General features: G+C 39.0%; 1 protein-coding gene across 1 annotated transcript in view; it reads left to right on the top strand.

The window, feature by feature from the left end:
- Positions 1-1,808: 1,808 nt before the first annotated feature.
- Positions 1,809-23,474, top strand: part of LOC127453358 (pro-interleukin-16-like) — a gene marked incomplete at its 5' end in the record, with an annotated part of 55,748 nt that continues 34,082 nt past the window's right edge. The window contains 10 exons of the mRNA XM_051719691.1: positions 1,809-2,222; positions 4,485-4,594; positions 4,758-4,890; positions 9,349-9,459; positions 10,053-10,161; positions 10,956-11,104; positions 20,845-20,955; positions 21,683-21,797; positions 21,974-22,047; positions 22,682-22,901. Coding sequence (XP_051575651.1) covers positions 1,809-2,222; positions 4,485-4,594; positions 4,758-4,890; positions 9,349-9,459; positions 10,053-10,161; positions 10,956-11,104; positions 20,845-20,955; positions 21,683-21,797; positions 21,974-22,047; positions 22,682-22,901 — 1,546 coding nt within the window. The remainder of the gene's footprint in view (positions 2,223-4,484; positions 4,595-4,757; positions 4,891-9,348; positions 9,460-10,052; positions 10,162-10,955; positions 11,105-20,844; positions 20,956-21,682; positions 21,798-21,973; positions 22,048-22,681; positions 22,902-23,474) is intronic.

Genomic DNA, 23,474 nt, shown 5'->3' with positions numbered 1-23,474 from the left:
TACCCCGCCACGAGGCCGGTACGTCTGATGTGATTGTCCCCTTGGTCCCCCTCGCCCGGAGTTTGGAGGCGTGGCTTGTGCTCTCCAACCTGTCGCGATGGCTGACCCGGACCGTCCGACTCGGCTATGCGATTCAGTTCGCTAGGCGCCCGCCCAGGTTCAGCGGCGTCCGCCCACTGGGTCATTGACGCCATCGCTTTAGCATATCACGCCCAGGACATGCCGCCCCCCTCAGGGCTACGAGCACACTCTACTAGAAGTGTGGCGGCCTTCTGGGCTCTGAATGGCGCCTCTTTAGCAGACATCTGCAGAGCAGTGGCTGGGCAATACCCAACACCTTCGCGAGGTTCTACAACCTCCGGGTTGAGCCGGTCTCGTCCCATGTGTTGTCAGGTACGAGCAGGTAAGTTGCGGGACAAGTGGCTGGTTGTTTCGCTTGCGTATAGTGCCTTTCCCCTCCGCGGACACGGACATTTATGGCCCCCAGTCGATAAATGATTTCCACTCTTTTTTGGGAGAAAAAAGAGGAGAAGAGGCCACAGCTGGGCTAGCCTGTCCCCATTTTTTGGGCAGTCGACTTGTCGAGCGTTGGGGGAGGTTACGTGACGGCCGGGTGCGCTGACTACAAGGTACACAACGGTCTGCCCATCTCGCACCGCCAGTCCACATAACACAGTTCAGCTTATTGTGGCATTTTGTTTAGGGACCCCTAGTGTCACTTCATCGACACAACGTCGAGTGAGTGACAGATATGGAATGTCTTGGTTACTTTCGTAACCTTCATTCCCTGATGGAGGAAACAAGATGTTGTGTCCCTCTTGCCACAATGCTGTACTACTCGCTGAAATGGCCGGGACCTTGTCATGGCTCCTCAGCACAAAACCTGAATGAGTGGTTGCGAGCCAGCTCCTTTTATACCAGTATGTCCGGGGGAGTGGCATGCGAATTCCACTTACCAATTCCCTCGGACAGCTGTGCAGCCTTTTTCCTGTGGACAAATCCATGCTGATATTCAGTACAATAGCAATCTTGCTTAGGGGATAATGCTTAAATTTCAGTATATCACAAGTTCATTTAAACACTTGAATTGATAAAAAATAACAAATACCACAAAGGGACTTCACAATTAATGCACATCTGAGATGGTAGGCAATATTACACATGCAATATCCTCTTTGTGGTACTGTATTGTCTATTCTCGCCACCATGGAGAAAAAAAAATCAGATTTCAGACCATGAATTAATTCTAACCAAATATTGTACATTGCGTTTTAGGCACTATCCGTCATATTATTATTCCCACATATCAAAATGGATATGAGCTCATCTCTCATGTCTCGGTTATGTATGTGCAACCGGTCATTTATAATGCATGACAGCTCAATTCCTGTACTACATACTCCATCTGTAAAGAATCAACAAAAACATTAGGCTAGTTGTATATATATCATTGATCATAATGCTTTTTGTGTTTTTCTGAATATTTACAGATGATTTAACAGATTGTTTTTATTAATATTATTATTATTATTATTATTATTATTATAAAGTTATAACTTGACCATCGTACCTTACAAGACAAAGTCACTCGTCAAGAATATATATATTTTTGAATTGTGATTCTGAAGGTAAAAGATTCCCTGCCAAGTCACAATCATGTGGTAATGGTTTCTAATTTTTTCTCCCACAATTGAGCAGAGAGGAAAAGTGCTCTTATCTACGCCTGTAGCCTCTGCAATTTCTGAGAACACTTAGGGCACAGAAGGATGGCAGGATGGACTCCTAACTGAATTTTCTAATTGATCTCTTCTGCAGAGCAGCCCCCTCCATTAGCAGTGATGCATCCTGAGAGAGAACCACCCTCTGTGGCCATCATGCCTTTGAGAAACACCCACCACCAGCAAATGCATCACAGGAGGAGAACCAAGAGGATGGAGAGGGGGAAACCTGGACTGCGCTCCAAGAAACTGGCCATTCTGTCCCAGTCACTCATCATATGCAGCTCCAGCACCAATAAGGATGGGTCCAGCCCAGAGGAGAGGTACTGTGAGCCCTGGGATGGTGGTCTTGACGAGGGATACTACAGAGAGCCATTGGAAGAGGCTCTTGGAAATTCTGAAAGGTATATCACAAGGAGCATCAGTGTACAGGCCCCTATGCAAGCATCTCAGAGTGGCCAAGAGGGCCCCAAAAGATCAATAAGGAGGTCCTTCTCCATTAAGGTATGTATTAGTAATGATGCCACAGCAACAGGTGTTTTCCTTTTGGTTGTGTCAAATGATATTAATGTACAATCCTTGTACACAAGTGAGCTTCACAAGTAGAAATAACTTCTTGATATAGATTTTATATTTTTCAGTTGGTAATATTCCGAAAACTCATTTAAACCTGCTGGCAGCTGAAGTTCCAGAAGTCTCTACCACTCTATTATTGACGGATGGATGGATGGATGGATTGGTTGATTGATTGATTGATTGATTGATTGAATAGAGTTCATGTCAAGATCCAGTGGGATCTTGGGTCTGAGACCACATTAAAAATCTGGGATTTTTTTCTGAATATTTACAGATGTTTTTAAGATTTTAAATTTAAAACAAAGAACTGTTGTGATGTAAAATTAGGAGAAAAAAATATTTCAAAGTCACCAATCAGATAGAAGCAACTATTTGACACTGACCATGTAAACCCTTTTTACAAAAGCAATTGTTAACACTTTACAATAAGGTTCTATTTGTCAATATTACTTTGTGTATTAGGTATCATGAACTTACAATGAACAATATTGTTTATCAGCAATAATTATTCTTGGTTAATGGTAATTTATAGAAAATGAATTGTTAGTTTATTGTTAATTTAGTGTTGTTCATTGTTGGTTTATGTTAGTTCAGTATGCATTAACTAATGTTTATGTTAGTGTATGTTTTTTTTTTTAATCTCTTTTTTTTAAATGCTGACACTTTATCGTCTGCTATCATAGTCTAGGTTGTCTCTTTGCAAAATGAATTATAATCACATGGCTTGTGTGATGGGAGGCTCTGTGGTCCCAGCTCATTACTCCTGCACAAAAGAGGGCTTGTTATGATACAGAAAGACAGAATAAGTCACATAGGACATTCTTGTAATGTCACCCGGGGCACAGAGCAAATCACGATGATAAAACACCCCTGTGACCTTTAGACATTTGAAAAAGTGTTGTAACAACATTTACTTTGTAATGGCACTGCTGTGACTATATGAATAAGAGATTCGGAATGTAATGCTAGTGTACTGCATACTGCTCAGTATATATAATAATATCATATATCAGCCGATTTTTGCCCAATTTGAGATTATTGGCTTTGTTCAGTAATCATGCAGGCGATTAACAAAAGTTTTTTTTATTTTTCGTGTATCAAATGCTAAATCTAACATTAACTGATAACACATTTCTTCAGGTTTTAATATTTTTTGTACATTTTAAATGAATATATAATTTTTTGTATGTCTTATTTGTCATAATTAAATTGCATTATGCCTGTTTTTTTTTTGCCATCCTGCTTACTAGATATTTCCATCAATCATTAAAAACCCATATCAGTTGAACACTACTGTACTGTATACATTTTGTTTTTAAATAGTTTGTAAAACAGTATGCATTATGCAAGGATAAACATTCAAATAGTGGTCTGCTTCACTGTTGTCACATTCACTATGTTGTTGCATGTTCAATTTAGCAAATGGCGTTCCATCTTGAAAATAAAACTGGTAATACATTTTGTGAAAAACCCAAAATATTTGGCAGTAAGGTTAAAAAATTAGACATTAAGATGATGTATGGCTAATATTACTTCTGGTTCATTCATGAAACACTTTAAACGGAAGATCATGTTAAATGCATTGGATTGCGGGATACAGTGTGTTCTGGTTATATACTGCTCATTTTGGCAAATGCAGTTGGCCATCAGGGCACTATTGGTTTTCAATCTGGGTTTCTGCATATAGAAAATTCACATTCTCTGCAGAAAAGGCAATACACACTGCATAAGAGTATGTGGGTAATATGCCATTCCAAGTTTAACCAGTCTGCATCTACTGTTGAAATGAGGGATTGTTTCGCAAAGTTTTTATCAACCAAAATGTAAAAAATAATTAAAAAAAATAAAAATAAATAACGATTTTACAAAACTCAATGGCAATTTGTTTCCCTGGGCCCTTGATAGGAACTTACCCTATTAGAATTTTCATGTCAGGCTCTCTTAAATACTCATCTAGTCTGATTCAGTAAAACATTGAAGTTCTTTATGGCGGTGCCCTATAAAGGTCACTGATGTGGTTCATGGTCTAATAAAGCACAGTTATTATGGTCACGTTTTCTTCAGCTATCAAAATGTTAACTCAGGATTTGGATTGTTTTTTTGTTTTTTTTTTTGGTTGTTAACTGCTCTTTTTATATGGTGGAATAGCAGTGCCCTTGTTTGAGTGTTTTGAGGGTTTCTCTGAAACAGGAAAGCAGTTTGTGGAGAATGTGTGTTGCCACACGGGAAGAGGCTCTACAAGTGGATGATAAACCCCAATCTGGTGACAATGGTGGTACTGTTGCTCAAGATTTACACAGGTAGTAATCAGCAAATTTTTACTATTTTGTATGTTGTCCTAACAAATGTCCTCTTCGCATGTTCCCATGAAAAATGCACACATATACTCACACAAACATGCACGTACAATAAGCGTACATGTAAGTGCTTTAATGCACATCATTTCATATTTTCTGTCTCTAGGGACACTAATGTCTACTTTGGAGAAAGGCTTTCCCCATTTAACGGACAGGTTATAAAGGATCACACAAAACTGGAGCCTGATGCAGAGAGAAAATGCACCCTGAAGACTATCCATAGAACTGCTAGTACTGAAGTAAGTCATTATGCTACAGAAGTATGCCACATTGATGCAAAAAACATTTCTATTTTTTTTGTATGATTTGAGCCAAGATGCAAATTGTTTGATACCATTTTTGTCATTTTTTTCTGATTTTAAATATGTTATTTAAATGTTATTGTTTTGGACCATTTTATTTTATTCTATTTATTTGAGATTTTGGTCTTTCCCCATTAAGGTTGATAAGCACTGAACTTAACAGAAAATTGCTGCCCGAATGTGGATTTCCAAAATGTAGGATGGCAGGGGAATACTCATTCATATTTATGAGTAAAGCATTACCTGATATGTTAGGGTTAGTTTTAGGGGTTGGGTTAGGTTTGTGTTACATCTTTTAGCTCTTTCCTGATGAATATTACTGAATCATCCAATCAGGTATTGCTTTCCTCATGAATATAAACTCTTATATATATATAACTCCTCCCCTGCCATTTCAAAAATTTGCTCAGAGGCATCACTAATATGGCCACTGAGTGAAAACCTTAAAGGGACTTTGATTGTTGTCACATTGTTACACTATGTTGCATATTTAATTCAGCAAGTTATATCTTAAAAAGAAATATTGAATTTATTTTTTTATTTATTTTTCTATTTTTATACTAATTTATACTGAAGTTTTCGTAGTACAGTTAAACAATGAGCCAAGAAAGATGTAAAAAATTGCGGCTGATATTACTGACTATTCCGTGCAGTATGCTCTGGTTGTATAATGCACATTTAGGCAAATGTATAAATACATAAAATGGACATACTATGCAAAATAGGCCATGCATACTGCATCTACTTACAAGAATGTCTGTTTCGAAAGTTTGTTATAACGTAAAACGTAAAAAGAATGTGAAGATTTTTCAAGGACTCATTGATAATTGTTGTGACCTTAGCTTGATAAAGCCCTTGAACTTACCCTAGAAAAATGACCCTGTTCAGCTCTCTTAAATACTAGTTTTATTCTGTGAAACATCCATACAACACTATTCATAGAGCTGCCAGTACTGAAGACATTATCAGTTGCATGTCCACTAGAAACATCAAAATATTGCTCTGAGCACTGATCCCTGAGCAATTTTGTGGTTTATTGTCCTATAATGGTCAAGATGGCTGATTCTAGTTCAGCCCTTAGGGCATATATTTTAAGCATCCTGAAAATGTCAGACCAGCAAAAATCGCAAATAACTTCACTCCTATGCTCTCTGCTATGCCTCTGACAGAAGGCATACATTGCTATGAAAATCAGGCACTGATATTTCTGAACAAAACCTCTATTGTTCCCATTTGACAAAAAAAAAAAAAAAAAGTAGGAATGCCTTTGAGTGTTTTTTCCAATTTTAATAAGGTTTAGAGTGGTTCTAGTCAGACATATTACAAACCTAACCAGTTGACTTAAAATATCAGGAAACCGATTGCTCTGGATAAAGTAAGGAACTCCTTTTAGGCTATGAAAACATTTTAAACATCATTCTATTTAGAAAAAATACTGATTTTGCCTTGGAGTTCTGATAAGAAAGTGTTGTGTTGTGCACAGTCGCCAGGGTGTAACTTGAGTTTTTTGGGTGGTTGCGTGGTCGTTGCTTACTGGACCAAGTCAAAAAAGCCCATCCTAAAGTCTTTATGATATTCTGGTCCCTAGATATTGTCACGGATCCACCGGACTCCCTCTCTCACGCCACAATCTGCTCCCTCTCCCTCACTCCACACAGCGCTCACTCTCCCCTGATTTGATCACATGCACCTGCACTTCATCAGTGATTAATCAAGGACTGCATAAAAACCCTGCTCTCACACTCAGTGATTTGTCTGTTCTTGTCAGTGTTTCCCTGGAGACTATGGACTCCCTAGTTTGTCTAGACTTAACTGTATTTATATACTTACCTGTTATTGTTCCCCTCATCAGAGTTTAGTATTAGTTTATCCTCTGTTTGTTCCCCAGCGTTTGGATTCTCCAGTTTCGTTTACGTTTCCTTACGTTTCGTGTCATACCTGTGTCTGGATTGCCTCACCTGTTTGTTACACCTCTTGTCCATTCCCTCTGTCAATAAACCCCACAACTGAGTCAATCCCTCTGCCTCCAGGAGTTTCTCCATGACAGAAGAACAGACCAACCAAAAAGGACTCAGCGGGTATTCCAACAACACCGACGAGCACAATCACCAAGAGCATGGAAATGACTGGTGCGTTGATGGAGCTATTTAAACAATATCTTCCTCTCCTAGAATGCACAACTAGGTTCTGTGAACTCATCACCCCAACCACAATATCGGACTCCTACCTCAGATCCATTTACAGAATGGGACTGAACTTTCATCGACACACAGCCCTTCCGGAGGTGGAGAGTCTTTCCTTTGCAGATTATGTCCGAGCCACACTGGCCATCCATTACCCCTCACCAGTATCGACACGCAGGACAGAGGAGGTCACTCCCATCACCCCCAAGGTAACTCCTCTCCCAATATTCTCCACTTACACTGTGGGTTATGGCGGGAACCCCATGCCACCACCGGCACCTGCTCCGAAGACCATGGAGCTTACCTCGTTGTTTTCTGCACTATCTTCAAGTGAATGATCCCCCACTGATGTTGGTACGTTTGGCCATGAAGACCATTCCTCACGGATTATCAGCGCCCATGCCTGCCACCGTTAATGAGCCAGTGTCCATGCCTGCTACGGTTAACGAGCCAGTGCCCATGCCTACCACAGTTAACGAGCCAGTACCCATGGCTCCGCCTTCCTTGGCTCCGCCCCTCAGGCATTTACTGGCTCCGCCTTCCCTGGCTCCGCCCCTCGAGCCTCTTATGCTCTGCCTTCCATGGCTCCGCATTCCATGGCTTCGTCCCTCAAGCCTCCTGTGGCTCCGCCTTCCCTGGTGCCGCTCCTTGAACCTCCCATGGCTCTGCCTTCCATGGCTCCACCTCTCGGGCATCTCCTGGCTCTGCCTTCCTTGGCTCCGCCCATTGAGCCTCCCTCAGCTCTGCCTGCCTTCGTTGAGCCTCCCTTGGCTCTGCCTGCCTTCGTCGAGCCTCCCTCGGCTCCGCCCTTAGAGTCTTCCACGGCTCTGCCCTCAGAATCTTCCATGGCTCCGCCCTCACCCCCTGAAACTCCACCTCCTACGGTTCAGCCCGCTCCACCACTATCTCCACCACCTGAGTCTCAAATCCCCGATCCTCCTTTGGCTCCACCTGCTCCTCCTCCTGTTCCTCCTCTTGAGACCCAAATCTTCCATCCTCCTGTGGCTCCATCTCCAGACCCATCTCCAGCTCCGCCACTGGGATCTCAAGTCCCTATTCCTGCTGCTCCTCATCTGGATCTGCCTATGGCTCCGCCCCCTAAGTTTCCACCTCCTGCAGCCAAACCGCCAAACCCCTGATCATCCTCCTGGATCCTCCCGTCATCTGTGTCCTCCTGCCCTCCTCCATCTTTGGGCGCCAGGAGTCGCCCTTTGGGGGGGGTTCTGTCACGGATCTACCGGACTCCCTCTCTCACACCACACTCTGCTCCCTCTCCCTCACTCCACACAGCGCTCACTTTCTCGAGTTGATCACACGCACATGCACTTCATCAGTGATTAATCAAGGACCGCATAAAAACCCCGCTTTCACACTCAGTGATTTGTCTGTTCTTGTCAGTGTTTCCCCGGAGACTATGGACTCCCTAGTTTGTCTAGACTTACCTGTATTTATATACTTACCTGTTATTGTTCCCCTCATCAGAGTTTAGTATTAGTTCATCCTCCGTTTGTTCCCCAGCGTTTGGATTCTCCTGTTTCCTTTACGTTTCCTGCAAAGACCAAAAGACTTTGAGTTTTCCCTTCATCAGCATTTTGTTATATTTCCATTTGGGGTTTACTCACCTGCTGTTCGTGTCATACCTGTGTCTGGATTGCCTCACCTGTTTGTTACACCTCTTGTCCATTCCCTGTGTCAATAAACCCCATGACTGAGTCCATCCCTCTGCGTCGTGAGTTTCTCCTTGACAGATATGGCCTTTGATGTAAATCTATGAGATTATGTTGCCTGTTTTATTATCAAAAATTATAAGTCTGATTCTGAAAAAATAATTCTAAGAATTAACTTTCCTGAACAAAGCCACATGGTTTGAGTAGCACAGAGGGTTGTGTGATGTGCCAAAGTTTAATGCTTAAGGTTAGTGGTTTGTTCAAATGCAGAACATTGTTCTACATCTTTTTAAGCAGAGCTGAAATAAACAGGTCAAATGTGATTCCTTAATGTCAGACCTTAACCAATGAGACCTTAACCTTAACCAACACAGAATCCATTCAGTCATGAAAGACATTGAACAGATCCGCAACGCAGTAGAACGTATTTTGATCCAGGGTGGGAAAAGAGACACAAAATCTTCCAATGTGTCACAGCTTACAGAATTATCCAATTGTACTATTCCACAAAGTTTATCAGTTGTTCTGTCTTGTATGTACTGCAGGAGTTCCCTCCTTGTGAAAGCACAGCACTCTTCACAAATGTCAATATATCAGACGAGTTTGGCTATGGTTATGGAGAAAAGGAGACAATGGGAAACAACAATAACTTGAAGGTGGGGAAAAATTATATTTGTTGATTACTTAATTTGTTCAAGTTTAGAGAGATACAACCATAAAGTAAAAGATTATACATAAAAAAATAAATAAGCCTGGAAGTACTGTAAAAAAACGGCCTAATGTTATGTGACACTATAAGTAAAAACAAAAGGGTCAAAACACTAAAACTAATATTAATACGTTTCAGAGAATTCTGTTTCAATGAGCCACATTTGAAGCTGTAGTAAAATATACAATATATGCACACCTGTGACCTGCATTAATGCGGATATTGCAACATCGCTTGGCAACTGTAAACAACTACACCCCTTAAAAACAAATTCTTCCTCATCTTGACTTTTGTGGGATGCATCCCAGTATGTATTTTTGCATTACTTCATGTTCCTTTGTCCATGTCACGTGATTGACACACAGATCTACTGTAGCATAAACGGTAGACTAAAATCTCTACCATTGACACATGATACATGGACTATAGTTACAGGGGATATAGCCTACCATCATACCAATTAGCCCAATTTCCAAGTTATTTCCACCATACTACAATAAAACACATGACAAGAAGTTCTGACAATGTGCATATTTGTAGCTGCCAGTTATTCGAGTGTCAGAAGATGACAGCAAGAACTGTAAAAATGAGAGCGAGGATCCGCACTGTCAAGAAACGTCCTGCAAGAGATCACGTTCAAGCTCCACCAGTAAGACAAACTTGCATGAATGCACAACACACAGTGCTTGAATTGAGGGGTGTTGGGAACCACCATAAAGGTGCGTTCACACTGACTGTGATTTGCGTGACTTGACTTTATCCATCCAGAATTTATTTCATTGATTGGAGGGGGTGATTTGTTTCATCAGCCGAAAAGGCGTTATTACCATTTGATGAAAAAATACAAAGAAAAAACAGGAATAAGACCAAGAATGTGTATTAAGAAAGAAATTAATAGGGTAAATTTTTTATTTCATGTACACTGACTTACGATTCAAACACAGGCCACCTTTTTCTCAAAGTCATACTACTAGACCAACTTCATTCAACTTCTCTAGTGATTTTTTTTAATTTTTGTATCATTTTCTATTTTATGCATCTTTGACTTTATAATTTATTGTAACTTATTATATAAAGGGGAATCATCTGATATCACCTAGGATACTAAGTGAGTACAATTACCCTCACCCCCAGTCCCCCAAAAAGTTTAGGACCCCCTCTCAAAACATAACTCAATTTAAGCACTGACTACACACATGCAACACAGCACTGCATAAGGGCACTTACATAACTTCATAAGCTCTTAAGGACTTTCTCCCAAAAGATGCAAACACGTGTTTTCATCCTCCTGAAAATTAGCATATTATATCCTACTCTTGCTTGACAATAGTAAACTGAAACCTTCTCACATGTCCATGTTTTTTTACATTGTCCAACTGTGTCCATTATCCAACATCTAGAGGACACTGTCTTATGTAACTTCACGAGTCCACATGGTTTTAGGCGTTCACCCGTACTGGATCAGAGACTTGGATACCATCATTATGAAGACGCCAGAGCTGTTCCCGTGTCACGCCAACACCACCGCAGGCTTTTACGGCAACAGGAAGTCTCTCTCCCAGCAGCTGGAGCTCCCTCACAGCATTCCACAGGTGAGAGGGAGTGACAGGATCATGGAATCTGGACTGCTTTTTAGGGATCTAAGAATTAAACAAATATAATTTTAATATTGAAATTCAGGTTAAAGATTGTTGCATGGTTTAGTGTTACTAAATGTCAAGTCAAGACAAGTCATTTTTATTTGTATAGCGCATTTCACAACACACATTGTTTCAAAGAAGCTTTACAGAAGATCAGGCATTAACAGAAGATAAAACTGTAATATCTATAATGTCTTAGAGTCATCATTGTGTAGTTTGATAAAATATGATTGTGAATTGTGTTTAAAAATAAGTAATTAAATAATAATTGTATTTAAAACCCCAGTGAGCAAGCCGAAGTTGACTGTGGCAAGGAACACAAAACTCCATAAGATGTTGTTTAATGGAGAAAAATAACCTTGGGAGAAACCAGACTCACTGTGAGGGCCAGTTCCCCTCTGACTAACATCATGAATATAATGCCAATATTACTTATGTATAGTGCAAGTCATGGTTTAAAATTATTATACTAAGTAAGTGTTAAGGGTCAGTGTTTAAAACAAAGATTTTGTATGAACTGTAAGATTAATGACTAATGTATTTGAAGTCCATCTTGAATTAACTGCAGAAGTTAACATAGATGCAATTGTCCTTGTTAGTTGGCTGATGAAGGGTTTTGTTGGCAATTAATTAATAGTCTATGTATTCCATTTCAAGAGTGTAGTCCATCATTAGACCGAAGTGATGCAGGCAGAGATCAGTTAGGTGCATCGCAGTTCAACCTGGCCGGTAATTTCGGTGATGTCTATCCTAAATCCAAGGTTCAGGCAATGGCATATGAAGTATCCCATGTCTTCTGGTTGGAGTTGGCATCAGTTCATCCTCTGAAGTCCATCATAATAGATTGAAGTGATGTTTGGCTGGCACCGGCTGCTATTAGTCATCATCACACAGCGACACGTGGCAGTGGAGTCCAACACGAAGCAGGAATGGAGCTGGATCCAGCCGGTTCTGGTGACCTCAGGATAGGAGTCCCGGGGTTGAGGCAGGGAAACAAATAAAATAATATTAGCATAGATGCCATTCAATTTATTGCAGAGTTATAGATCATGATCACTGTTTCTGGTTCCAGCAGACCTAACTAAAGCAGCCTAATTGTGAGCTGAAGGATAAATTAGGTGTATGCCTGGCTAAATAGATGAGTCTTTAGTCTAGACTTAAACTGAGTGAGTGTGTCTGCATCTTGAATATTGTTAGGGAGACTATTCCATAGTTTAGGAGTCAAATATGAAAAGGATTCTACCTCCTTTTGTTGATTTTGATATTTAGGAACTATTAACAGGCCAGAATTTTGCGATTGTAATGAACGTGATAGAATATATGAACGTGATAGAATATAGCATGGTAGAAGGTCACTTAAGTACTGCGGAGCTAGACCATTCAAAGCTTTGTACGTAGTTAACAGAATTTTACAATTAATACGAAATTTAACAGGTAGCCAATGTAACGATGATAAAATGGGGCTAATATGATCATATTTCTTGGTTCTCGTCAGCACTCTGGCTGCTGCATTTTGAACCAATTGAAGTTTATTTATTGACCTTGCTTGACATCCTCCCAGTAATGCATTACAATAATCTAGTCTTGAGGTCAAGAACGCATGAATTTTGTTTCGGCATCAGCAACAGAGAGCATGTGTCGTAATTTAGCAATATTTCTTAGGTGGAAGAATGCTGTTCTACAAACATTGATAATTTGATTTTCAAAGACAGATTGGTATCAAATATAACACCTAAGTTCTTCGCTGTTGAAGACGATGTAACAATACATCCATCAAGAGTCAAATTATATTTTAGCAGCTTATTTTTAGAGGTTTGTGGTCCAATAATTAGTACCTCTGTTTTGTTGGAATTGAGTAGAAGGAAATTTCTGGCCATCCAATCTTTTATTTCAATGATACACTCTGCTAATTTGGAGAATTGTGAAATCTCATCAGATTTTGAAGAAATATAAAGTTGGGTATTGTCGGCATAACAATGGAAACTTATTCAACGATTCCTGATAATATCTCCCAGGGGAAGCATATACAAGGAGAAAAGCAGAGGCCCTAAAACTGATCCCTGTGGCACTCCATACCTTAATTTTGTTTGGTTTGACAATTCCTCATTTACATAGACAAAGTGTAGCGGTTTGCTAAATAGGACCTAAACCATGTTAATGCAATTCCACAAATGCCAACATAATTCTCTAGCCTATTCAAGAGAATGTTGTGATCTATCGTGTCGAATGCATCACTAGGTTCTAAAAGAACTAGAGGTGAAATGCAGCCGTGTCATGTGTATTCTGTTGATTCATGTCTTTTATTTTGAAATGTTTAGTTCTTGTTTCCCTTGTCATGTGATTTCTGTTTTCCCTCCATGTTCATGTGTCATGTTTTCATTGGTTTATTGTTTAATTATCTTGTTATCAGTTCTGTTTGTTCATTGGTTTATGTTCTCCCATGTCTTGTATTTAAGCCCTCATGTCTGCATTGTCTGGTTGTCTAGTATTGGATGTGAATGTTGTCAAGTCATAGTCATAGTCATAGTCAAGTCAGGTCATAGTCAAGTCTAGTTTATGTCAAGTTCATGTTTTTGTTAAATCACGTTTTTGGTTAGGGTTTTTGGATTTCACGTTTACTTAATAAACTGCACTTGGGTTCTTCATCTCATCATCGTCTTCGTCATTGCCATCATTGCCGCAGCCAACAACGTTACAAGCCGCGATCAGATGATAAGAGCAAGTCATTTGTAACTCTGATAAGTGCAGTCTCTGTACTGTGATGAGGACTAAATCCTGACTGACATTGTTCATATATACTATTTCTCTGTAGAAATGAACATATTTGGGAGGATACTACCTTTTCTAGTATTTTCGACATAAACGGGAGATTTGAAATCGGTCTATAATTAGCCAGTTCTTTAGGATCAAGTTGTGGCTTCTTAATAAGCGGTTTGATAACTGCCATTTAAAGTTTCTTGGGACATGTCCTAAGGATAGCGAGGAGTTAATAATATTAAGAAGAGGTTCTGAGATTACAGGGAATACCTTTTTTAAGAGCTTGGTTGGTACTGGATCTAACAAACATGTTGTGGCTTTTGATGTTTCGATAAGTTTTGTTAGCTCTTCATGACCTATGACAGCAAAGGATGAAGTTGCTCATAGGGAATAATTTTAGTCTTCTGGGGTACTGTGGCAGATGGATGCGTAATTTCAATTTTGTTTCTGATGATTTCAATTTTATCATAAAGAAATTCATGAAGTCATTATTCTTGTGCTGCGACGGAATATCTGGTTCTGTTGAGGCTTTATTCCTAACCAATTTAGCCACAGTACTGAATACTTCTAATTTTGTATTCTTCCACTTGCGCTCCATTTTCCGAGCTGCTTTCTTGAGAGCATGAGTGTGATCATTGTACCATGGTGCAGGGCTTTTTTCTTTAATTTTCTTTAATCGAAGGTGGGGTGACACTATCACGAGTGCTAGAGATTACTGTATTTATATTTTCTGTTATTTCAAGTTCTTCAAGGCTTTGGGGTTTACTGAGTGTATGAGATAGATCTTGAAGATTATTAGTGAAGCTACTGTATCTTTAGTGGTCAAAAGAATAGTTCTACCTGAACGACAGCGTGGTGTAGATTGAGTAACATTAGCTGATCGCAGCATACAAGAGACAAGGTAATGATCCGAGATGTCATCGCTCTGCGGTTGAATTTCTATATTATCAACATCAACTCCATATGACAGAATTAAATCTAGCATATGATTATGGCGATGAGTTGGTCCTGTTACATTTTGTCTGACTCCAAGAGAGTTGAGAATATCGATAAATGCTAATCCCAATGTGTCATTTTCATTATCTATGTGAACGTTGAAGTCACCAACAATTAAAGCTCTATCTACAGTAACTACAATATCTGATAAAAAATTTGCAAATTCACCAAGGAAATCAGAATAAGGCCCGGGTGATCTATATACTGTAGCAAGGGTAAAAGACGACAGAATTTTTTACATTTATATCTATATCTGACAGTGTCACATTAAGCATTATTATTTCAAAAGACTTAAATTTATATCCTGTCCTCTGATTAACACCAAAAACTTCACTGTATATTGTAGCAACACCTCCTCCTCGACCCTTCAGACAAGGCTCATGTTTATAACAATAACCTGGGGGAGTAGATTCATCTAAACTAATATATTCATCTGGTTTAAGCCAGGTTTCAGTCAAACAGAGCACATCAAGATATGATCTGTAATAATTTAATTTAATCAAATCAAATCACTTTTATTGTCACACAACCATATGCACAAGTGCAACAGTGGGTGAAAATCTTGGGTGCAGTTCCAAGCAACATAGCAGTCATGACAGTGATAAGACATATACCAATTTACAATAAACATCAGATTTACACAACACAATTTACATATCTAATATACACATAATTACGTAACACAATAATAATATACAATGTACAGTATACAATACACACAATATAGAACACACATACACATAATATAGAATACACATACAATAAAAATAGTATATAAATTATATATTAAATATACAGTAGGTTGTATTGTACTGTATTGACATTCAGGCTGTCGGTTGATAGTCAGTTGCCAATGTGTTGTTAAGAGAGAATATAATTTATGACAGAGATAATAAGATTAATAAAGTGTGAGATAATAAGATTAATAAAGTGCAGTGCTGATGTATGTTGATCGTGAGAGATCAAGAGTTCAAAAGTCTGATTGCTTGGAGGAAGAAGCTGTCATGAAGTCGGCTGGTGCGGGTCCTGATGCTGCGATACTGCCTGCCTGATGGTAGCAGTAAGAGCAGCCCATGGCTCGGGTGGCTGGAGTCTCTGATGATCCTCCGAGCTTTTTTCACACACCGCCTGGTATATATGTCCTGGAGGGAGGGAAGCTCACATCTGATGATATATTAGCAGATGTAATCTCTGATTAGCCTCTCAAAGCATTTGCTGATGATGGGGGTCAGAGCAACAGGATGCCAGTCATTTAAGCAAGTGATTTTGGATTGCTTTGGTACAGGCACAATGGTGGATGTTTTGAAGCATGTGGGGACTACAGACAAGGAGAGGGAAAGGTTGAAAATGTCCATAAAAACACCAGCCAGTTGGTTTGCGCACACTCTGATGACGCAGCCTGGAATGCCGTCTGGACCCGCGGCTTTACGGATATTCACCCGTCGGAAGGATCGGGTTACATCCGCTTACAGAGATAGAGAGCTCTCTCTGCGAGGGCAGTGTTATTTCCCTCGAAACGAGCATAAAAAGTATTAAGCTCATCCGGGAGAGAGGCAGTGGTGTTCATGGCGGAGTTTTATTCCCTTTGTAGTCCGTGATGATATTAATTCCCTGCCACATGCTTCTGGAGTTGGTGGTGTTGAACTGTCCTTCAATCTTGTCCCTGTAATGGCGTTTTGCTGCTCTGATAGTTTTACGGAGGGCATAACTGGCTTGTTTATGCTCATCCGCGTTCCCGGAATTAAAAGCGGAGGTCCGCGCATTAAGTGTTGCGCGAACATCGCTATTAACCCATGGATTCTGGTTAGGGTAGATCCGTATTGTTTTGGTCGGAACAACGTCCTCTACGCACTTTCTGATGAAACACGTTATGCTATCAGTGTAAACCTCTATGTCATCATCAGAGGCGGACCGTAACATCTCCCAGTTCGCATGATCTAAACAGTCCTGTAGTGTAGAATCTGATTGGTCCAACCAGCACTGGATCAACTGGATTTACAATTAGTGCTTTGGTAGAAAGAGATCTGATGTTTAGTAACCCTAACTTTATATGGTGTTTATCTTTAATTTGTTTGTTTTGTTCAAGTTTGACCTTAATCAAATTTTTTCTAAATGATTTAGTGAGGGTTTTGTGTTTTGTAGTTCGGGGAACAGACACAGTCTTTATATGATATCTAGGTGAAACAGTCTCTATGTGTTCTAGTTTATGTGACCTGTGTGACATCGCAAGGCAGCTAGCAGACATTCGGATTAACCAGTTTGTCTGCTTCCTGACCTGGGCCCCGGTTAGTCAAATACTATCATTGTTAAGACTATGAGCCAAATTACTAGAGAGGAGAGCGGCACCTTCCCTGCAGGGATGGAGTCCGTCTCTCTTTAGCAGGTCAGGTCTACCCCAAAAACTCTTCCAATTGTCTATAAATCCTATTCTATTCTCCAGACACCACTCAGACATCCAGCCATTCAGTGACACTAATCTACTATAAACCTCGTCACCACGACAAGCAGGGAGGTGGCTAGAGCATATTACAGTGTCTGACATCGTTTTTGCAAATTCACACACCTCTTTAACATTATCTCTAGTGATTTCCGACTGGTGAAGCCGGACATCATTAGTGCCGACATAAAAATTTTAGAAAATCTACTTTTAGCATTAGCCAGCACTTGTAAATTTGATCTGATGTCAGATGCTCTGGTCCCCCGAAATGAGTCTCTATTTCCATGTTCCTTACAATAGAATCACCAATAACAAGGGCTCTTTCAACAAGATTCTCAGTGGGTGCATCACTGAGTGGGGAGAATCGATTGGAAACCCTAACAGGAACAGGAGAGTGGTGTCGCTTTGCTGATCGAGTATGCCGCTGAGACGTCACCCAAACACCCTGTTGCAGGGGCTCTACAGCCGGAAGCAAAGTGTGTGTGTTGCTCTCTGTACTGCCAGCATTCAAAACAGTATCTACTGGCTTCTCTTTCTCACTGACCTCCACTAGCGTTCGGATGCGTGTCTCTTACTCATTAACCTTCTCTGTCAGCCTGACTAATTCCTTACATTTATCACATGTGAATCCCTCACTGCTGACGGAAGAGGCTATTGTAAACATGTGACATGCAATGCAGGAAGAAAAAACAAGAGCGGATGCCATGACTTACCGCAGTTGTTTGTTGTTGTTGTTGGTTATTCTTGATAAGCGGTGCTTTGAGATCGATGCAATAATCTGCGTAACACAGAGGACAAAAATGGGTGCGTACTGTAAAATTCACGCAATTTAATTGTGATAAAAATAGAAAGCGGATGCACGTGGAAAATGCATGCAGTTGAATCGTTGAAGAGAATAATGCAGGGGAAAACCTGATGCGTGCTGAAAAATGGCAGATGTGAAGGATTAAAGGCTGAAAACAGATAGATAAGCGATGCTAAAAAAAAAGCTAGCAGGCTACAAACACAGACTCGAGCTAGGCGCCAGCAGCAACAGGTAAAATACACACAGATGAAACAGTAGAAAAGTGGAAAAACCCGAAACGCGGTAAAATGACAAAGGATAAAATGACGAACGTATGAGAATAAGAATAAGCAATGCTAAGCAGGCTACAAACACTCATGCAGCGTGCCGTCGTGGTAAACTGAAGCTGATGTGCATGCTATGTACAGTAGTTTATTTAAAGAAAAATATAATGGAAAACAGGATTTTCCTTGCTTTTTTCTTTTTTAATTAAAGAGTCTAGTGTACAACGTGACCAACAAAACTATTTTTAAGAGTTAAATCACTTAAATAGCTAATTTCAGGTAACCACTTTTTACTGTGTATGTAGACATGCTCTAATGGTAATGTTAACATTGCAAAGCTCCTTCCCACGTCAACTTAGAATTTTTTTTTAAACTAAGGTTCTTGCAAAAATGGGTCTTGCAAAAAACATCAAGGTCATGACAATGTGATTTTACAATTTTGTTATTTTTTTACATGTGTTTCCTAAAACTGCACTCAACATGAATGTTTGTGTATCTGTGGGTAAACCAGCACAGTTCGTTTTGAGCTGTCCACGTTGTCAACGGGTGAAATGCTACTAGAATTTTCCGCCTTAAAGAGCTGTTTGCTCTTATAGATGAAGTAGGGCTGTCAATTTTTAACACATTAACCCTTGTGCTGTGTTCGCTTTCCCGGGCAAAAATGACCAGCCCACTAAGATTGGTAAAAGTTGGTAAAACCATAAAAAAGATAGCCATGTGTTAAATATCGTTCAAAAGGTCTCAGTTTGTAGAATGCAATGAGCAAATTTTTGTTTCACTCAGAGGCCAAACTGCAATGAGTTTTAGAGTATGAAATTCACACAGACACACATAAATATAATAAACAGGAGTGTCTTTTTGTCACATTTTCCTTATTACTTCCTGAAACATACATATAACATAGACAATGACATATCGTAACTTACATCACACTATCCCAATTCAAAAGAGATATAACATAATATGATGAGCAGATCTTGAAATATTCCTCAAAGAGTGTACATGGAAAGACAATGCACAAAAGGTCCCTCAACACACATTTTGTGTGTGTGTGTGTGTGTGTGCACGTGTCCGAGGAATTTGTGTGTGCAAACACACATCCACATACTGTATATCTTAAGGATTGAGATGCTCCTGAACACTTAATATTTCTGTATTTTGTAGTCTAATACATTCATTTCCAACGGCTGGTCATTTTTGACCGGGAACACAAGTGTAATAAAGTGAAATAAAACAACAAAAATGTAAAGAAAATGGTCAAAACATTTTTTTATGTGTTTTCAGATACCATATGTGAACAAAGTCAAGGAATTTTATTCCAATTGGATTAAGTAAAAAAAAAAACATTGTGAGAAAAAAATCAACACAAGAGTTAATTCAGTGTGAATAATTATACAGTATACAGTATATAAAACTCTGAACACAGTGGTCTTGAGACATGTTTTTCTAAGCTTCAAACTACTTTTAATTTGACACAGCTTCCTAAAACACATGTGTACATAGATGCGTCCTTAGAAAAGGCCTTATAATATGTCTACCTCGGACAGACTGACAAATTCAATTGCAAAATGAATTGCTGTGGACTGTAGGCTAATGATAGGCTTATGTTCAATGATTTGAAAATAAACAATATATTGCCTTCTAAAACTGCTTTTTGTATCATTGATTTTCTTATCAATGCTTTACTCGACTACCACAATATTTAATGTATTTTTATTATGTTAATTATTATATTTATTATATATACTGTATTATATTTGTAATTATTTCAATATCATTATTTATAATTATTTATTTATGTATTTTATTTTTTGGGTGCCTTTCTCAGCAAGTATTGATAAATGTGATTGATTGTGAATAAATAATCTGCATATCATGTAATTAATTAGATAAACATTTTATTTGATTGACAGCTCTAAAGTTAAGACATAAATTATGTTAAATATACTTATAGGGTGAAATCTACAGAACAGTTTATGGCTTGACTGCCATTCCAGGACTTTAACCGAACAGTTCTGAATGAGAGTGAATTGCCTTTCAGCTGTTGCACTTTATTTGATACTAAATTATTATACTGGTAATCAAATAAATGGCTGTTACAGTAATTGCTCCAAGATTATCAACAAATATCCACTGGAGGCAAGCTAGGATTCTCTGTTTCTCAAATAGTGTTTTCTCCAAAGTGCTTTCCTTTTCCACATTGGCAAAGGGGCTATTTTTAATGAGTGTAATGGGATCTGCATACTTTATGTAAAACAAAAATGAACACAAATTCTTCACACCTGATCTGTGTAGCAGAATTTCATGAAAATAAAACATCCCATATTGTCCTTTTGGCCCTGAACACAGACCTCTAACCATTTTTTTCTGTTTGCATTTGACCTGCTATCTAGAGGATTTAGTTATTCTGTTTATTTGTCATCTGTCTCCGCAGGCTGTGGTTAGACCATCTCGCTCTCTAAGTTCTGCACATTTGTTCCACTCCTGCAGTAGTGTTCAGGCCTTCATCATTTCCAACATTGTCCTCATGAAGGGCCATTGCAAGGTAACCAAAAATATACAGGTCATACACAACCTGTCAAAATTTGGACACACCCTCTCATTCTTTATTATTACTATTTTCCACATCTGATATTAATAGTAAAGTCATAAAAACTATGAAAAACACAAAAGTATTTTCATTTTGTAGTGACCACAAAATATTAAACAAATTAAAAAAAATGTATATAGTTGTATAAAGTAAGACTATATAGTAGCCACCCTTTGTCTAGATTACAGATGGACACACTCTCAGCATTCTCTGAATTAACTTCATGAGGTGCCAACTGGGATCCTTTTTAAAAAGGATTGAAGTTCCCATAAATACTGTTGGCTGCTTTTCCCTCACTATACAGTCCAATTCATCCATTTTAAAATATTTCTTAATTAACTTTTTTGTTTTGTAAAGAAATTCATACATAGGCTCAGTTGCTACTGAACTCACCAGAAGTCCATCATAGTTCTTCACATCCTCCACCCTCTGTGTTCATTTTATTAAATGTTTTGGCTAATTTGATCATACATTTAGCTACCAACGGGATTGTAGGACTCTCTGCTCATTTTAACACATTTTAACCTTCATTACATTTAAATTCATTTAACAGATTTTACCCCAAAATCAGTGCAGGAAATGCAAAAAAAAAAAAAAAAAAAAAAAAAAGCCTGCAGATTCTGTCTGGGCCTGAACACATATTACAAATAAAATTATGCATTCAGTCCTCAATGTGTTTCAGGGCCTGGGATTCAGTATAGTAGGAGGTAGAGACAGCATGTATGGCCCAATGGGGATTTATGTCAAGACCATCTTTCCTGGAGGTGCAGCGGCCACTGATGGGCGACTACAGGAAGGTGGATTCATTAGTTACATTTTGCACAGTAATTGGTAATAGATAAGGATATCTGTCCAGATTTATCTGGACACTAACCTCAAAATGATGCATTCCCATCAACTCTTGCAGTTGCATTAGCTGGAAGTGGATAGAAAACTAATATTAGGTAACTGTATTAGTGTTTCTGCTTTACAGGAGATGAGATACTGGAATTGAACGGTGAATCTTTACATGGCTTGACACATGAAGATGCCTTACACAAGTTCAAAGTGAGTAACCTAACATCCATAGCTGCATATTTCAAAAGTGGTCTATAATTAATTTTCTTGAATTCTTTTTATAGCAAAGAAAAACCACAGCTGCCAGTTTTATTAGTGTAAATTTAACAATATACAGTATACAGCATAATATAAAGCAATTATTGACAGCAAAAATATATATTTTTAAATGCTCAAAATTAAATCATTATTTAACACAATATTTAATGTAGTTCTAGACAAAAATGCTCAAGCACCTCCTGTACAGATAGCAAGACAAATGGCCACAGTTACGGCCGTTGCGTTAATCTAAAAATAGCCAAGTAGTCAATTTATGGGTATATCATTGTAACACATAAAGGACGGGCAAGGGGGAGGCGGGAACCGGCTGAACAGTAAACAAAGATTAATGCTAAACTTAAAACCAACATAAACAAACATGCCGCGTGCGTCTCTCTGTTGAACCGGCGCCTCCGGCCGCCCCTTTATCTGGCTCTCCCTCTGATCAGCTGATTCAGCGCCGGCCGTGCCCCATCACGGCCCGGCCATGCCCTCCTCCTCGTCACAATCATCAACATGTAAATTCCTATACATTGCGAATATCAGTGATGCTCACAAGTAATAAAATGTGATTTTCTGTCTGCAGCAAGTGAAGAAGGGTTTGTTAACACTGGTGGTGAGGACCAGTTTACGGATAGGCGCCTTGCCAGGCAGCCAAGGGCAGGTGTCTCAATTATGCCGATCCAGATCGCTGAGCACCAGTACTAATATAAGCCAAGCCAGTGCTGACCTGGGAGACTATAACTGCCTCAACAACCATACAAAGCCTCAGGACAGAGTCATGATGGAGATTACTTTGCAGAAGGGTTAGTATCCAAATCTTAAAGGAATAGTTTTACTAAAAATGAAAATTCTGTTTTAATTTACTCAGCCTCAAGTTGTTCCACACCTGCTGTATATGACTTTCTTTCTTATGCTGAACATAAAAAGTCTTTTCAATACAATGGCAGTTGATAATGACTCACTTTAAAACTTTAAGTAGCCCATGCTACTTGTGTGTCATGTTCCAAGTCTTTTAAAAGGCATAAAATAGGTTTTGGTGAAAAAACAACAAGAAATGTAAGTTTTCAGTGAACTTGACATAAATTGTATGTTGTTGGGCACTATAATAGAAGCTTGTTCACAGTGCAAGTTCTCACGTGAATGCATGCCAAGTCATTCGAATTTGGAATGACATGAGGATGACTAAAAATTAGGACAGAATATAAATTTTTGCATGAACTATTCCTTTAATATTCATCACATAGGCTACACATTGATGCAATGGCAGCTTGTCTAATGTTTTGTCTACCTAAAAAAAAAAAAACATCCAACATTGCGGAGAAAGGGAGAAAAAGGTTGATTACAGTACAGCAAACATGATTCATTCAATAATGGTT

The sequence above is a fragment of the Myxocyprinus asiaticus genome, chromosome 2, assembly GCF_019703515.2.
Source record: "Myxocyprinus asiaticus isolate MX2 ecotype Aquarium Trade chromosome 2, UBuf_Myxa_2, whole genome shotgun sequence".
In the NCBI taxonomy this organism is placed as follows: domain Eukaryota; kingdom Metazoa; phylum Chordata; class Actinopteri; order Cypriniformes; family Catostomidae; genus Myxocyprinus; species Myxocyprinus asiaticus.
This window is presented reverse-complemented; position numbering and strand designations above follow the sequence as displayed.